The 19,008-nt window shown below is 37.0% G+C and overlaps 1 protein-coding gene across 3 annotated transcripts in view; it reads right to left on the reverse strand.

The window, feature by feature from the left end:
- The window catches only part of TNPO1 (transportin 1), a 95,054-nt gene that overhangs the window by 39,468 nt on the left and 36,578 nt on the right, over positions 1–19,008 (reverse strand). The window contains exons 1-7 of one of the 3 annotated variants that reach the window (XM_055555212.1): positions 14,329–14,922; positions 14,076–14,189; positions 10,748–10,823; positions 7,109–7,258; positions 4,104–4,210; positions 2,302–2,435; positions 1,578–1,659 (exon numbers count right to left, since the gene is read on the reverse strand). In XM_055555212.1, the coding sequence (XP_055411187.1) occupies positions 1,578–1,659; positions 2,302–2,435; positions 4,104–4,210; positions 7,109–7,258; positions 10,748–10,823; positions 14,076–14,180 (654 nt within the window). In that variant the 5' untranslated portion in view covers positions 14,181–14,189; positions 14,329–14,922. Of the gene's footprint in view, positions 1–1,577; positions 1,660–2,301; positions 2,436–4,103; positions 4,211–7,108; positions 7,259–10,747; positions 10,824–14,075; positions 14,190–14,324; positions 14,923–19,008 lie in introns of those variants that run through there. The other 2 variants (XM_055555211.1, XM_055555210.1) reach the window with 2 other exon arrangements.

Below are 19,008 nucleotides of genomic sequence, written 5' to 3' on the forward strand. Positions count from 1 at the left end.
GCACGGCTTCAGCCCCGGATAAGAACACTGGCAACCGAAGCAAAGGACGGAGAACCAGGTGAGCTTTACTGTATTATCAAGCAGCAAAGAAGTGTTAATATGGTATTTAATACTAATGGAAAATAATTTTAAATGTCAGGAAATGTTTTTTTCCACTTGCTAAGTACGGTCCTGTGGAGTTTTTATTTTCAGAAAATTTTATTCTAAATTACATCTCTGTATAAGATGCTGGTGTGTCCATCATTGTTCTCTTTAATGAGCTATGAAAGAACACTACTGAGTGGAAATACTATTGTAATTACAACAAGAACTACTACTGCTTCTAAAAATAATAGCAGTAGCTAGCATGTGGAGTGCTTACTTTCCATCAGGCACTATTCCATTTTTAGCAAATACCTTTATAACAATCCAACAAAGTAGGTCTATTATTAGCTTTATTAAAAACTGAAAATACCAGTTAAATGAGGTGCCCAAGGTTAACAGCTACTAAGCTGTGGAGCTGGGATATGAACCCAGGCAGTCTTACTCTCCAGACTCTAATACTTACTTGTATTACAAGTAGTCCACTACCCTCTACCCTGAACCAGACTGAAACACCTTGAAGCATAAAATTTCTTTATGTACTATTAGCACAAGCACAGTAGGTACTCAGGAAAATGCATTTAAGATGCCCAGTTTTGTTTCAGTTTTCAAATGGCTCGAGGACTCTAATGGCTACTACTTGTAGTTGATTGGTTCAGCTCAGTTCAGTCACTCAGTCGTTTAAGAAAGAAGTTTGTCAATTTAAGTGATAAGCAAAAAAAGACAATTTCTCCTCAGCTCTTTCTGGTAATTTCCCAACAGGAATACCAGCAGTATGGTCTCTGGAGGATCTTTTGGTTTTTTGTTTTTTTTTTAAAGAACAGCTAAAAAGGAATAGACTATTTAATTAAATTTCATATGATGAAAATAAAAGTGAAATACTTAAGGAACTTTAATAACCCTTTCAAAATTGCTGTTACTGAGCAGAAGTTCTGAAAAGAAACTCTACTGCTTAGAGCTGAATGGCCAAAAAACTACATCTGTCGTCTTTCTGCTTTTATTAAAAAAAGTAACTTCAGAAATACTCACTAAGATGCGTCAATTTTTCTCCCAAACCTCTCATTTTCCATTGAAAACCAATGGAAAAAATAAAGTACTATCCTTCCAGTCTAAAGTCTGAAGTCCAGACTTCAGATTCTTTATCAAAGTAAGTTCATTCAACCTCTTCATGTTCCTATCACAAATGAGCTTGGAGGCTTAATTTCCATATGCAATTTGAATAGCAGATTGAAGCAAAAATTTTTATAATCAAGGTATCAAACAAACATATATCACAATGTTTATACAAGTAAAAAACTCAGTATGAGAAGAAAAGTAGTTTTTTTTTCCAGTTAATGAGAATTATAAAGTTTAACTGTATCCAATTTTAATAGTATCACAAGCAATTTAAATATTGCCAGTTCATAATTACAACTTATTACATTTATAAAATAAAACTATATGCATTTAACATTTTCCAACCTTCTCAAAAGTAAGGTGGGGGGGGGGGATCTTACCTCAATAAAGGAATCAATGTGCAACATCAGAGCTTGAGTTCTACTGATGATAAACTGATTGACACATGCAACAGCATGAGACCTAGAAACAAAATTTAAAATATGTTCATTGAAGTTTTTTTTTCCATTTACAGAAGACTGGCAAGAAATTAAATATTCCTCCATAAAAATATTATGGTGTATGTATAGCCATATGCACACACACACCATTAAGAAGACTGAGTCAAAATTCTCTATGTATTAACATAGCCTTCACATTCTTTCTGTGTCAAGTGAAAAACGCAGGTTGTGGAATAATAATTTTAAGAAAGTGTAAAAGTGTCTGAAAGGACATGTTCACTCTCAAGAGTGGGATGCTGGGTGGGAACATAATGAGAATTATTTTAGATTAAAAAAACAATGGGTATGCATTCCTTTCGAAAGGGCTTCCCAGGTGGCTCAGTGGTAAAGAATCCACCTGCAATGCAGGAGACATAGGTTTGATCCCTGGGTTGGGAAGATCCCCTGGAGGAGGGCATGGCAACCCACTCCAGTATTCTTGCCTGGAGAATCCCATGGACAGAGGAGCCTGGTGGGCTACAGTCCTTGGGGTCGCAAAGAGGTGGACGTGACTTAGTGACTGAGCACACATGCAATCACAAAAGTACTAGGTAATGCAAAGTAAGGGAGTGGTCAGGTTTGTATCAGAGTTTATAAGTGAATTTAATACTGGCTATATAGATACCTTATTTTTGGACTACTGTGCTTGAAGAACTGTAAAAATTTGGGAATCATGATGTTGAGAGGACGATCTAAAACATCACTATCTAAAATTTCAGCAGAATCTTCACAAATTTTCTGAAGGGCGCCAAATGCTCCCTGTAAAAGACATTTCAATTATTAGAATTAAAAATGAAGCCATTTAAAAAGCAAATTGAGGAATATTAACTAATTTGTATGGATTAATGTTCTCAGCCCACATAAAATCTGCATCATGAAATCCATATATTTAATCATCAATTTTAAGAAAAATTATACCACTGATTTAAAACCATAATTTAAACATAATGGCACATTTTAATTTTAGCATTAAATGACTCAGAATTAGAATTCTGGTTGGCAGGAATTGTAAGTAATGTCATCTAATTAAAAAACAACTTTTGAAGTATTCTTGTCAATTTTTAAATCAACACTAATTTTTCTCTTATTAAATATTGATTTGTTAAAACAATGTAAACTCTACTTTTATGTATAAGTCTATTTAACCACTGTATCACTTCTTTTTGAAATACCAAAAGAAACCTTTATTACCATAATTATTTACATATAAATCATTCACTGATAAAAATTGTATTCAACTGGCAATTTTCCTACAACCATTTTACAACCAAGCGGCTTATCTGGAGAGCTCCTGCATGGAACATCTAGCCTGTTAGTTACCTCAACCACCTGTTTACTGTTTATAATCTTATCAGCAGCACCTTGGCGCTCATTCGCTACAGTAAACTCAATACTGTATGACAGCAGCTCCACGATTTCATGATTATCAGCTTAAACTTTTTATTCTTGCAAAGTGCTTGCTTAAGATTTTGGTCTTTATGTTGTTGTCTTTATACCAAAGCACTATTTAAATTTTCATCAACTGTTACCCTACAACTAAGTATTATTTTTATTTTCCTATAATCTTAGTGTATTTCCAAGGCATTACTAGAAAACATATATGTGAGAATGCAAGCTTTTTTCCTTCTCTTTTAAGGAGGGAGAAGAGTGACTTTTTAAGACTCCTTTTTGCTAGCTTCTCCTCTCCCTGGTCCTCTCTTCCCCAAGTCAACCTGGCAATAAATGGTAAGTCAAAAAGACCACTTGATTCCTTTACATTAGGTTATTTTTATACCCGCCCTGCCTCCAAGCCTTGCTCTTTTTTGAGGAGATTAAGTCACTGCCTCAAGAGGCAAAACATCTAAAATGATTTCCATTTAAGACATCGTTTTCACCTGCTAATGAAAGAGATGGGTAAGATCCTCATTAGGTGAGAAATTACAGGAAAACAAATCCATACAGACTCCCTCTTATCTCCCCAAATTGCTACTGACCTGATCAGTGACAAACAACAAGAGACTATAATTTATAATTAAAACAATACTAGATATACCTCAGACGTATCATACAAGAGGCACCAATCAACTTAGAGACACTGAAAATGTACCCATGGTCTGGTAATTCAGTACATTTAATTAAGTCCACCTTTGAAAAATACTACAACCGATTAAGCTTGACAATAGCTTTGCTGATGATACATATACACACCCAAGACTAGCTCTAAAATACAACAACAGAAGATTTTTCTCTGTAGGAAGTATAGTAAAGAGGTTTCATAACTTAACGGTCTTTATGGAAAACAGTAAGGTAAATGATCACTGACTTAAAACAAAAAGGTAACTTTAGGTCTCTAAGTTTTGATGTTTTTTGTTTCAGAGGAATTTTTTTCTCAAGATTACTAATACATAACATGACAAGACAAATTATGTATGAAGCAAAAATCCTTACCTCACAAGTGTTGTAATCTTCAGAATCCAACAGGCTGCAGAGTTTTGGTAAGAGGTCAGGCCAATTCTGCAATTCTCCCTTGGAGGCTATAGTTGTGATCAAAATACCTTGAAAGAAAACATGTCTGTTTAGGAAATGTGACTGCATTATGTTATATATTGCCTTGTGGGCAACCACAAGCCAATGCCAAGTGCTTACATCATGTGCTTGCAAGTGGGTTCACGCGCACACACACACGCACACACACATTTAAATGTTCCAAATCATGGTAAGACTTGCAAATCATGTCAATCGTAATATTTATCAAGGATCCCTGCATCATCACAGCGTATCTGTGGAAAATCCCAGTAGAAATCAGAGCTGTTTCTTATCTTGTTTTCCAACAATTCACCCTCTTTTTATTTTTAACAAGTATCTGTACAAAAGACAACTTGCTCTTCTCCAATAATGCCAAGAATACTTTTACTAATTAAAATTACTATTTTATAAAAAATACATACAAAAGAGCAGAAAGAAAATACACCAAAATGTTACTAGCGACACTTACTACTGGGTGATGAATATGACTATTAGATTCAAATAAAAACACATCAAAGAACTAAGAACAGCTCTCCACACAGAGTTGGACACGACTGAAGCGACTTAGCAGCAGCAGCACCGACTTAACCTAGTATCAAAGCTGTGACCCATGGTAGAGAAAGTCGATGAGCCATCGGTCAAGAACATTTCTACATGCCCACTCTTTTGGCAACAATCCTTCTCCTGGAGACAGGCCATACACCCCTACAACAGTTCCCATTTATGGGGATCAAGGATGAATCACTGGCAAGGTGATCGTGGATTGTGGAGGCTTGACTGACATAGGCTTACTGATCATGTCACTTTGACTGACTGGATTATTTCAACTGTGTTGTGTAACTTAGCTCTTAGTTAAGGATTATGCAAATACAGAAATATGTAACAAAAAACTTTTGTGTCATTGTTTTTCTCTGCCTTAGAAAATTTAATAGTAGTTAACATAATGTAATATGCTTAGTGATTATAGATCTTTCAGCACCATAACTGAAGAGTATAAACTGACAGTAGGCAAATTATATGTACTTCAAATTATTAATCTGCAAAAGAAAATTTTTAGAAGAGAAAAAGTTCTCTCTTCATAGTTATTTTGAGAATTCAGTGATATGTACACAAAATGCAGAGCATATAATAATAATTATTACTGAACAACAAATTTTACTGTTTGTGTGCATAAATTCTCTTTGAGTTTTCCATTGTTAGTTTTGAGAAGGTTGCTCCCAATGGTAAAGAGCTAAAAAATGTAAAGAGTAAAGTTGTTGGCCAGGATTTACTCCCCACTGAAAAAACTGAACTGTATGGTGAGGATCATTGTATTGATAGCATTTTAAAGATAAGTTACTTTCTGGTAAGATCAAAAAGCAGCAAGACTAATAGTAAATCTGTTCTTTCTTGCCATGTATTCTTTCCCAAAGTCAAAATATAAAGAGTTGGGGGAACAAGAAAGTTCTGGATCTACCTAAAGGAAACCAAGCCATGTTTTAAAACAAGCAATAATAAAAATTAAACACAAGATAAAATTTGGTACTAACAGTCTGCTGACACTCACAACTTCTAAGACAGTATTAAAGAATGTCTGCAGACTGACAAATTCAAATTAATCTGGCCCCATATAATTGCATCCACTCACAAAAAAAATTCTAATGCTACCATAGTTACAAAAAGTGAAAAACTGTAATTTTCAGTGGATTTACCAAAGATGGGCGTGAAAACTGAGTACTCAGCAATACCCATTACAAACCAACCATACATTCTTTAACAACAGAAACAATTCTACGTCTATCTAATGGATTACCACACAGTCACTGAAATGTGGTCCTTCCAAATACACTTCCTTGGCAAGATTTCCAAAATGCATTGTTAAGATGAAAAAAAGAAATAAGACTGGTATACACTTACCATCTTTTTTTTTTTAAACCAGTGTTAAGAGTCTGGTAGAAAATCAGGCATACATGAGGGTCCATAAGAATAACCTAGGGAGGGAGACCCTTTTCTCAAATTATAAATGCCCTCTATATAGCCTATTTAAAATGAGTGTTAATAATGGCAATGTTTAGTATTTGGAGGGAAGTTACAAAGAGCTTCTGTTTTGTAAGGAAGAGATAAATCAGGTACTTTTCAAACCCACCAGGAGACAAAATAGATAAAAGCAGAGAACTTTTAATGAAAATGACTGATTCATTATGGAAGTTCTTAACTGAATCCCATTTAACCAACCTGATTAACAGAAGCTTTCCAGGTCCCTGTGAAATATGGCTGTGGAAACCCCATGGCATATGAAATCTACCCACTGGTGGGCTGTTCTATAGTACATGTCTATTTCTGCTTCTACCAGAGGATGTGTGTGCTTACCAAGAGTCAGTTGTGTTGGTTCCCAAAACTACTTATTTCAGTTACTGTAATTAAGCATCTAATAGTATTTCGTAAAGTGATAGAAATTTGTTCTTCCACTGAAAACAAGTTGAAATACTCTAAAAAGACTCAAAAATTGATGTTAATTAGGTATATACAAGGCAAATACTAAAAACAAGGGGGTATATAGTAAAAACCTAAAGTCCTACACATAAATTGTCTTACAAAGAAGTTTCTCTTTATATGTAAAAGAAAGTGAAACTGGAAATTATACCCCATGTATGACACAAGAAAGACAGTTAAAGAACTCAAAGAAAAAACAGGAGTCCTACACTAGGATCACTTTTTAACAGCCCATTTTAACCAACTTTGATAAAGCAACTACTAGTGAACCTGGTCTCATAGGATCCAGAGAACTTTTCCTGTAATCATTAACATTATGTCAAAAGAAGCAATGAAAAATTTTCCCCATCACAATTCAACATGAACCGGATGACAAAATTCCTATGGAAATCATCAGTCATGTCAGAAACCAACCCAGTCACAAACAAGATAAGCAAAATTGTAACATTACTTACCTACAGTAGCTCTAATCAGAGGAGAAGAGTCACCAATATTGTTTAAACATTCACTCTTAATAAAGTCTGTTACACCATTTGGGAAGTTCTGAAAGTGTGCTTTCACATTATTCTTCAAAATGAGACCACTCAATGATCTTGTGGGTTCATCTGTAATAAAATAACACTACTACTGAGTTTTAAAGTAGTTTTCATTTCAAAATATATCAAGAATGTAACTTTTAAAATATATTAAAAAATTGATTGTAATATTTCATTAATCTGCTATAACCAGGGGGGAAAATACTATAAATGATTACAAAGGATTAGCTCCATGATTTACAGTTCAGGGTTTCTCAACCTTGGCATTATTGACATTCTGGGCCAGGTAATTCTTTCTTTAGGAGTGCTGTCCTATGCACTGTAATATGTTTAGCAGTATCACTGACCATAGGTGCCAGTATTACCTCTGCAAATTGTGACAACCAAAAATGTTTCCAGATAATGTCAAATGTCTGCTTAGGCACTGAGAAGGGGATGGGCGGGGGAAACACAACAAAACTGCACCTGGTTGAGAACCACTGATTTAATTTAAGTTTATATATGGCCAATGTACTCAAGCTTTATTGGAACCTGATGCAAACATCAAATTACAGATATGAAAGTATTAGTCACTAAAGATATCCTATTAAAAATTAAGTGGACAAAGAACATATGGGATCACCTTCACATACAAATAATTGCCGTTCATTTATATCATGTTTTTCACTTGCCTCTGAGCTAAAAAGAAAAGGGGGGAGAGGGTAAAACAATTTTTAAATTTCCAGAAGATTATATAAAAAAGAATCTATGTAAAAGAAGTTTAATCCGTAGATGATATTAACAAATTCTGAAGAACCAATTTAATATTAGTAGAATATAACTGATGCTTTAAGAATCTGTATTATCACCAACAAATTAGCAATAGTCAACATTTTCTCAATGCTCATTACATACCAAACACTGCTCAGTGCTTTCCAAGTAGTTTGCATTTAATCCTCACTACCTCATGAGACAAGAATTAATCTATCTCCACTGCACAAACAAGGAAACTGAGGACTTTGCCTAACTCACACAGAATAGACTATGAGTTGCGGAAGCCAAAGTATCAACCTGAGGAGTTTGTCTCCAGAGCCTCTACTTGATGATGGTATAGTATCACCCTCCTTAAAGGGCTGGAAGACGTGTAGAGCTGGTATTCGGAACACAGGATGCTATTTCGGCACTATTATTTTACGTACTTTATTCAAAATAAAATAACCCAACTTGTTCTCGTTAGTTCAGTATGTTCCCAAAGTCTGACTGGTATTGAACTCTTCAAGGGTACAGCATGGGGGACAGAAAGACTGTGTTTCTTTGCAAATGAACCATTAGAGCCACCACCACAACACAGCCTATGAGCCTTTCATGTCACCCTCTAAAAATTTATTCCTGGTTTCAATTACCACCGTTCCATCAGTAACTTAGAAACAAAAGCAATTCTAAATTCTCTTCAAAGTTTAAAACTTCCATAAAATAAAAGAATAGCCAGATATTTAACTTCCTCAAGCAATACATGTTTTTCTCTTGTTAGCCATCAATAATTCAATTGTATAATTTTATTTTAAATGACATGTGTATTTACTTACAACGAACACACTATACCATTTTTACAACTATGATTACAAGATGGAGAGTTTTAAAAAAATCATAAGGTGAAAGGAGTTAAAATTAACTATGCCCTCTTTCTTAAAGACTCCTTTACTAGGTCTCAATTCTCATCTGCAGAGTGAGGGAAGTAGATGAGCTGATATGAGGTCTCTCCATATCTAAAATTTTACTGCAGGAAAGGCAAAAAGGTTCCTAAATAAATAAGCATATTGATTTAAAGACTTTATTTATGCTCCTTCTCTAATATGGATGGTCACAATGCTAATTTTTTAAAACAGAAAACTAGATATAGCAACCTTCTGTCCCAAATAAATGAATAAACTCAGGAAGAAATAGCAAATGTTAGTAAAACCTTTTCCAACATTTCATGGTTTTATAATTCATAGGTCTTCTGGGAGACAGTTACACACCAACCTCTCTTGCTACTTAAGTTTGTCATTTGTCTGCTTTTAAAAATACTTCTGATGTATCCTCATATTCCAAGAAAGTTTTAAGAAAGAGTATAACATTATAAAAATCTTAACATTCGGAATTTAAGATGAGGACAGGACAGAGAATAGATGGCTTGGTGAAAATAAAATTTTCAAGTAAAAGAGTTATGTTTAGAAAAATTCATTTACTAAATATAAAGTTCTTAAAGCATTATCTGATTACAACTTCTATGTGGGAAAAAGAAAATTTCTATATTAAGAAATAACACATCACATTAATATGCATTTATCAAACTAGGAATATTAACTGCTGAATTTAAAGATATGCCAAAGGACTTTAGTTTTTTGCAATTTAAGTTTTGAAATTTCTAAAGTTTCCCTTACATGCTTCAATCACAAATTAAAATTCCTAAAATTAACTAGAAAATTTTAAAATAATTCAAAATAAATCACTATACACTGGCATAAAACATTAAAATCTGAGTAAATACAAGATTAGTGAGATTTTAAGGTCATTAACCCGCTCGCTAGCGCTTAGAGTTGAAACCTTACATACGGTCTGGTAGTCTAACACAGGCATTTTGCAGATGAAAGAGAGATGAAATGAGTGTCAGAGTTTAAGACTTATTTCCCAACTCCAAGTGTAGTGCTTTTACTAACTACAGAAGCACTAATGAAGCACCGTGACTTCTCATTTAGAGGCCAGTCTCTCAAAAATTACCCGAGTGCATTCTGAGTGTCTGACAACATCCCAGGAAGGGAATACTCAACTCTGAGAACACCTCTCACTACAGTGTAAGCTCCATGAAGACAGAGATCCTTATTATTCTGTTCACTTTCACTGCTCTTGAGCCAGCAAACTGCCTGGCAAGGAGTGGTGCTCCATAAATATTCATGTAATAAATAAAATCAAGAGAGATACATTACATGTATAGGCAACAATCAAATGACTATGTCATTTAAAAATCAAGTTAGTTTTCAAGCTTTGTTATAAAAGTAATTTAAAATGGTTGTAGAATAGTTAATGAAAAGGTTTCATGTATACTGTTAGAAGGTTTAAAAAAGTTATGAGTCTATGAATAGAATGATTCTACTTTTTGTTAACAATTAAAATAGTACATGGCCATATAACTGAAGTACAGAATTAAGGGATTAACAATTACCTGGTGATGGTATTATACATGACTTCGTTTTGGTTAAATCAACTTTCAATCATACAAATATGATCACACATATAGTAAGTTTTTAGTAAATCCTACATTCGATTTGTGTATAAAAGAAATCAATCTCTCTAGCAAAATGCTTTCTCATTTGCGAAGAATGAATTTATTACAAAAACACCCAACTAACAACTGACTGCTCATCAAGCATCCAAATACTTTAGTAACATTTTCATTCCACATCTTTAAAGCAAGTGATTCCTACAAAATGAAATCCTTTAAAATGAGTAATTCTTCATATATTTTAGTACATCTTAAAGACTTATTAAAAAAAAAATGTAAAAAACTTTTAAGTAGCTTTCAACACAAACCCTACTTACCTTCAGATTTTAATTTTGTAAGAACAAAAATCAGGTAGTTGTTAAAGTCTGGATATTGATTGAGTTGTTCCAGTTTCTAGAACAAACAGTAGTTAAGGAAACTTATAAGGAAGGAATTCAGTATTTTTAATCTAAAATCAAGACTCTCTTTTGTGATTTTTAGGCCTGTTTTTTTTTTTTCAGTAAGAATAAAGTTATCTTATTAAAACCATCAATACACTATTCCAAGAACACATCAGTGGCTGTGTTAAACCTCTTATGAGCTTTATGGTTAAAATATTAAACTATTTTACATCAATTATTTTCAAGACAAGTAAGTCAACTTCCACCTTCAGTACAGGCGCACACTGTATGAAAAAAAATTTCAAAACAATTTCTTTGACCTATATGAACTTAAAACAAAACAAAAAACAAACCTTAATCAGAAAGGTATTAATGTATAAAATAATGACAAAAATGAAAAGCATTCCAAATGAACAAAAACAAGTCTTTCAGAGATCACTTACAGAAATTAACCTTATAAAAATCGCCTTTTAACTTAAACACTTTTATTAGAATCGTTTTTCTTCAGAATTCAAGAAATTTAGATAAAATGCTATTTATGTACAAGTCTACATATCAAATCTTATTATATAAAGTCACTGTTATGAAATTACTGCACTGCAACAGTTCTACAATTATCCCCTCTCCCCTACTCCCCCACCAGGATCTGCCATTACTAGTGATACACACGTGCAGGTTTCCATCCTGTGGCAGGCAACAATGACATACTGCTCTGCTATGTCTTTCTTCATGCCCTTTTAAACCCTAATATGCTTTTTAATAACACCTCTAATTGGGTTTTATTAGAATTTTCTCAGTAGACCTAGATCTTTAAATTAAATCCACTATACAAACTCCAGGCACACCATATCAGCTATTTATCAGCTATTTATCACACACTAGAATATTCTCAGTGTTCAGTGGCCAGAACATAATTTTTTTTTTTTTTCTTAAAAGACTTTTATTTTTAAGTAATTTTATTTTTATTATTTTTTTTAAATTTTATTTTTAAACTTTACAAATTGTATTAGTTTTGCCAAATATCAAAATGAATCTGCCACAGGTATACATGTGTTCCCCATCCTGAACCCTCCTCCCTCCCCATACCATCCCTCTGGGTCATCCCAGTGCACTAGCCCCAAGCATCCAGTATCGTGCATCGAACCTGGACTGGCAACTTGTTTCATACATGATATTATACATGTTTCAATGCCATTCTCCCAAATCTTCCCACCCTCTCCCTCTGCAACAGAGTCCATAAGACTGTTCTATACATCAGTGTCTCTTTTGCTGTCTGGTACACAGGGTTATTGTTACTATCTTTCTAAATTCCATATATATGCGTTAGTATACTATATTGGTGTTTTTCTTTCTTCACTCTGTGTAATAGGCTCCAGTTTCATCCACCTCATTAGAACTCAGAACATAAATTAACTATCAACATACATTTCTCTAGAAGCTGTACTTTGACCAAAAAACCCTAGTGATTTCTTTTTTTAGTGAACAGCCAAGATTAACAGTATGCTGATATGCTAATAACTTTTCATAAATACTTCCTAATAAGGTTTACTTCCTAGGAACTTAAGCAATCTATCCATATTATTATAACGGACTTTCTACAAGTGCTCAAGTCTATACAAAAACAGTAATTACATTCTTTGCTAAGGAAACAAAGAACAAGGTCATCATTAGGCAATTTGAAAATATAGAGCAGTGTGTATTTTTAAAATACTATTAACCTTTATCTACTGAAATTTAAATTGTTCCTTATGCAGACAGTACACTATGCTCCAGGCACCCAGAATGAACTGTAAATTCGATTCTTAGCCCAGGCACAGTACTGAGCATACAAAGAGTACTTAATAAATAACGTACTAAAACAAGAAATTATGATATACAATGCTACAGAATAAATTACAATGTGGTTTGGAACTTGGCTAACTTAACTGTCATACTAACACCTATAATTCATCAAAAATCAACTTCTATCATTTCTAAAGCTATGATAATACAAATTAAGACTGAGCAACAGCAATGTTCCAAATACAAGCTCCAATACACCCCAAACCAACTACTATTCCCTCAGTACTATCTAGCAAAATGGCTTAAGAAAAACAAACACCAAACCAAGCAGACCTAAATCATTAACACCTCCATTTTAAAATCATCAGTATTAATTAATCAAAAGGCTAGATACTCGCCTATTCGAGGTTTTAAATTACAGCAATGCAGTACTTTGAGAAACTTTATTTACCAGAGCTTCTCAAGTAATTCGATTTAACCCCGTTTATAGTATTTTAAACTTAAGTAAGTCCAAACTACACCAAAAGAGCTTACCAAATTCCGTACTAACCAATTTTTCCTCTTTATTAACAATAAAAATTGAGGCATTTTTGAACACAGGCTGAAGTTTTTAAACAATTAACTTCATCTTAAAATAAAAGCTATTTTATGATCGGGTGAATTTGTTTCCTTTATTAGATGCAGGAAGAGCTCTCCATTTGACCGCAGTTTAGGGCACTGCAGAGCGCACACACAGCAGAGGTTCTGGTTCTTCTGTTAAGCCTTTCTGCCAGTAAAGCCTTAGCAACAGGACCGCTACACCAGCAAACTCGGTCAAGACTTGGGTAACTGAGCAGACCGTCTCGAGCCAAAGATTTCTCACTTGGGAGGCAGGGAGCTCGCAACAGGTGTTAGCCTGAGCAGCCCCGAAGTGAGTCCTGGGAGCCCTCATTCCTAGGTCTCCGGCTCTTCAGGACCAGGGCCTGGAAGAAATTCCGGGCCCCACACCCAGGGAGTTCAAACCCCGCGCCGGCTCCACCCCACTCAGGCCGGCGAGCGCGGCCGCGCACGCAGCCCGCCCGCCCGCCCGGCCCCTCGCTTCGCCCGCCGCCCCCTCCGCGCCCGGCGCATTGTGTGGGCCGAATCGCCGGGGGTCAGCGCCGGCACCCAGCCACTCCGCCTTCCCGAGCGGCCCGCTGCGAGGACGTGGCGCCCTGCCGGCGCACATGTCGCGATCGCGGGCGGCGGCCGGGCGCCCCCGGCCCCTTGTGGCCGGAAGCCGCCGGGCCAGGCGGCGGCCCGGGCTCGGGGCACGAGGGCCGCGTGCGCGAGGCGCCGGGCAGGGGCGGCGGCGGCAGGCGGGCCTTGCTCGCGGGCGGGCGCGCGGAGGGCGGAGGGATCCGGGAGCGGGGAGGGGGAGGGGCGGAGGGAGCCTCCCGGCCGGCGAGAGCGGGCCCGGCGCGGCAGAGCGGCGCGGGCGGTGGCGAGGCCTCGCAAAGGATACTTGTTGCACGGTTCTCTGGATGGTGGTGTCGGGGGACTGGGACTCCTTCAGCAGCTGCAGGATTTGCTGAAGCCCTTGCTCGTCAGGTTTCCACTCATACTCCATCTTGGTTTGCTGCAAATAAAGCCAGACACAGGAAGAGACGGAGCAAATGTTACTCCCCGTGCACAGGCCCGAGGGCTTCCCGCGCCGAGCAACCCCCGTTCCTCCCCGCCACAACGACCCTTGCGCTCCCCGGACGCCTCAGACCTGCCTGGGGCGCCCCGAAGGAAGTCTCGGACGGTGAAACCCGGGGGAACTGATCCTAGCAGCTCGGCCGCCAACGTCTGCTGCTGCCGCCGCGGCCGCTGAGCGCAAGGAGCCGACCAGACTGAGTCACCGCGAATTTGCAATCTGGCCCCTAGATCCGCTCACGGGAGCCCCCTGGGTCCTAGTGCCACGCAGTTTTCTCCAACCTAACCCAACTCTAGTTCCACCCAGATTATTACTGATTTAAGGGCTAATCTAAAAAAAGCAAACCCCCTGCGAGACACCTGGAGATCTGATTTGGGATTTTAATCATTTTAAATTAACATGGTTAATAATTAAGAATGACTGTTAATAGGGAAAAAAGCCTGCTAATTCCCCTGACGGCTCAACAATGCTTAGAATAACAAATGTTTATATTTAAATTTGATATATAAAGTACTAAATACTAAAATTTAGTCTAAAATATTAAAAATGGATTGCATCACAACTCACACTTGAATAAACACTACATGTTGCATTTTCATTTGCAAAACGACTGAAAAAAATGCATTCTTTCATAAACTTCAACTTTTGAACTCTTTAAGTTAAACTCCACCTGAAATAACCACATTCACAACTAATGACTTAGGGCTGAAGAAAAAACAAGAAAAAGAATGTAACTTTACAACTGGATAGTGTTTAATTCTATTAATGTGTTTTCACATACATTTTCTTATTTTATTATCACTCTGGCCGGAGGGGATATTATTTGCCTTCTGAGTGGTAACTGTAGAGCAAAAAGATCACAGGAAATGACAATAGTTAATTAGTTAAAACTGGGAGGAGTACAGGTTTCTTAAACTACTATGAGCTGCATCTACTATAATCAATGGAAACTATCCTATCAATGACAGTTTGTCTTTGAATGCTTAAACAAAACTTAAGTATCCAGCATGAATTATTTGTAATTCAGCATGAATTTGCTGAAGGAGAGGCTTTTTCATAACGACCTACTATTATACTTGATAGTTTGAAATCTGAAATTAGTCCCTTCCCAGTAGGAGTCTCTTCCTAGCTGGGGTTAAAAAAAAATTACCTGACCTTACAGTTCGTTTAAAAAAAAAAAAACACTAACAACAGTTAGTATTTTCTTTCTTATATTTGTTAAAAAAAAAATCCGTTCCCTCTCTCCTTCACTTTTATTTTCTGCTTAATATCCTGTAATCTGGTTTTCTTTACCAAATTCTACCAACTTCCTCAATGACCCAACCCCCTAATCCCCAAACAAAAAAAATGGTATCTTGACATAATATCTATTAATAATATTGTCATGTTTTTATTGGAGTCTTCATTCTGTGTGTTTATATATTTTATAATGATGAGACTGTTGTTTCTGGGCCAATTCCATATATCATTAAATATTTAAAGTATTTTTAAAAACAAAGTATTCCATTGTATTTCTGTGCCATAATTTTAAGAAACGTTTAATTGATATGTACAATAACCTGTACAAATCATAAGCATACAAACTTATGGATATTTATAAAGTGAATACACCTGGTGTAACCAACATCTGCATCAAGATAAAGATCACTACTAGTACCAAGGTTTCTCTTGTACCATTCTCCGTCAGCCACTCACACTGTGATCCCTATTATAATTTCTATCGTTAAAAACAACTCCCCCTTCCCTCCTGGCTTTTTTACTTCAGAAATTTAAAAAACAATTACAAAAACAATATTACAACACATCAAACATGGTTGTACAAAAAGTTAATTTAAATCCATCACTAAACTTACACCCTAACAGAATCAGTTTTACTAGTCTGAAACGAATCCATCTACATCTTTCTCTATTTGCAAACATATATATAGTTCTGGTTTGTATTTTAGGATCATGCCACATACTGTATTATTAAATAACTCTACAACTTTTAAACACACAACATTGAATGGCCATTATTCAAGGCCACTACATATAGATTTAACTTTTCATTTTTTAATAGATGCACACTGGGGGAGAGTTCTGACAAAACATGGTCCACTGGAGAAGGGAATGGCAAACCACTCCAGTATTCTTGCTTTAAGAACTCTATGAACAGTATGAAAAGGCAAAAAAGATATGACACCAGATAAGTCCCCCAGGCCAGTACGTGGTCCAATATGCTACTGGGAAAGAGTGAAGAAATAGCTTCAGAAAGAATGAAGAGGCTGGGCCAAAGTGGAAACGATGCTTAGTTGTAGATGTGTCTGGTGGTGAGGGATTTCCCTGGTAGCTCAGACGGTAAAGCGTCTGCCTGCAATGCAGGAGACCTGGGTTTGATACCTAGGTCAGGAAGATCCCCTGGAGAAGGAAATGGCAACCCACTCCAGTATTCTTGCCTGGAGAATTCCATGGACAGAGGAGCCTGGTAGGCTACAGTCTATGGGATCGAAAAGAGTTGGACACGACTGAGCGACTTCACTTCACTTCACTCACTTCTGGTGGTGAAAGTAAAGTCTGATTAAAGTCTGACGCTGTAAAGAATAATATTGCTTAGGAACCTGGAATGTTGGGTCCATGTATCAAGGTAAATTGGATGTGGTCAAGCAGGAGATGGCAAGAGTGAACATCAACATTTTACAAATCAGTGAACTAAAATGGACCAGAATGGGTGAATTTAATTCAGATGACCATTATATCTACTACTGTGGGCAAGAATCCCTTAGAAGAAATGGTGTAGCCCTAATAGTCAACAAAGGAGTATGAAATGCAGTACTTGGGTGCAATCTCAAAAATGACAGAATGATCTGTTTCCAAGGCAAACCATTCAATATCACAGAAATTCAAGTCCATGTCCCAACCACTAATGCTGAAGAAGATGAAGTTGAATGGTTCTATGAAGACCTACTGGAGAAGGCAATGGCATCCCACTCCAGTACTCTTGCCTGGAAAATCCCATGGACGGAGGAGCCTGGTAGGGTGCAGTCCACGGGGTCGCTAGGAGTCAGACACGACAGAGCGACTTCACTTTCACTTTTCACTTTCATGTATTGGAGAAGGAAATGGCAACCCACTCCAGTGTTCTTGCCTGGAGAATCCCAGGGACGGGGGAGCCTGGTGGGCTGCCGTCTCTGGGTTCGCACAGAGTCAGATACGACTGAAGTGACTTAGCAGCAGCAGCAGCAGCAGCAGCATGAGGATCTACAAGACCTAGAACTAACACCAAAAAAGAGGTCCTTTTCATTATAGGGGATTGGAGTGCAAAAGTAGAAGTCAAGAGATACCTGGAGAAACAGGCAAATATGGCCTTGGAGTACAATATGAAGCAAGGCAAAGGCTAACAGAGTTTTGCCAAGAGGACACACTTGGTCATTGTAAACACCCTTTTCCAACAACATGAGACAACACTACACGTGGACATCACCAGATGGTCAATACTGAAATCAGACTGATTATATTCTTTGCAGCTGAAGATGGAGAAACTCCATACAGTCAGCAAAAACAAGACCAGGAGCTGACTGTGGCTCAGATTATGAGCTCCTTATTGCAAAATTCAGGCTTAAACTGAAGAAAGTAGGGGAAACCATGAGGCTATTCAGGTATGACCTAAACATATCCCTTATGAGAATACAGTGGAGGTGATGAATAGATTCAAGGGATGAGATCTGGTAGACAGAGTGTCTGAAGAACTATGAATGCAGGTTCCTAACACTGTACAGGAGGTGGTGGTCAAAACCATCCCAAAGAAAGAGAAATGCAAGAAGACAAAGTGGTTGTCTGAGGAAGCCTTACAAATAGTTGAAAAAAGAAGACAAGAGGAAAGCAAAAGAGAAAGGGAAAGGCATACCCAACTGAATGCAGAGTTCCAGAGAATGGCAAGGAGAGATAAGAAAGCCTTCTTAAGTAAACAATGCAAAATAGAGGAAAACAACAGAATGGGGAAGACAGAGATCTTTTCAAGAAACTTGGGAGATACCAAGGGAATATTTCATGCAAAGATGGACGTAATAAAGGAAAGAAACAGAAGAACCTAACAGAAGCAGAAGAGATTAAGAAAAGGTGGGCAAGAATACACAAAAGAACTATATAAAAATACACAGAAGAACTATATCCATGGTTATATTGATAACCATGTGGTGTAGTCACTCACCTAGAGCCAGACATCCTGGAGTGTTGAAGTCAAGTGTGCCTTAGAAAGCATTACTAAGAACAAAGCTAATGGAGGCAGTAGAATTTCTACTGAGTTACCGAGCTATTTCAAATCCTAAAATATGATGCTGTTAAAGTGCTGCACTCAATATGTCAGTAAATTTGAAAACTCAGTAGTGGCCACAGGACTGGAAAAGGTCAGTTTTCAAAGAAGGGCCATGCCAAAGAATGTCCAAACTCCTGCACAACTGCATTCAAGTCAGATGCTAACAAGGTAAAGTTTAAAATTATTCAAGCTAGGTTTCAACATTATGTGAACTGAAAACTTCCAGATGTACAACCTGGATTTAGAAAAGAGAGGAATGAGAGATCAAATTGCCAACATCCGCTGGATCATGGAAAAAGCAAAGGAATTTCAGAAAAACACTGACTTCTTCATTAACTAAAGCCTTTGACTGTAGGATCACAACAAACTGTGGGAAATTCTTAAAGAGACAGGAATACCAGACCACCTTACATGCCTCCTGTGAAACCTGTATGCAAGTCAAGAAGCAATAATTAGAACTGGACATGG

Source organism: Bubalus kerabau, chromosome 18 (genome assembly GCF_029407905.1).
Source record: "Bubalus kerabau isolate K-KA32 ecotype Philippines breed swamp buffalo chromosome 18, PCC_UOA_SB_1v2, whole genome shotgun sequence".
NCBI classification, from domain to species: domain Eukaryota; kingdom Metazoa; phylum Chordata; class Mammalia; order Artiodactyla; family Bovidae; genus Bubalus; species Bubalus kerabau.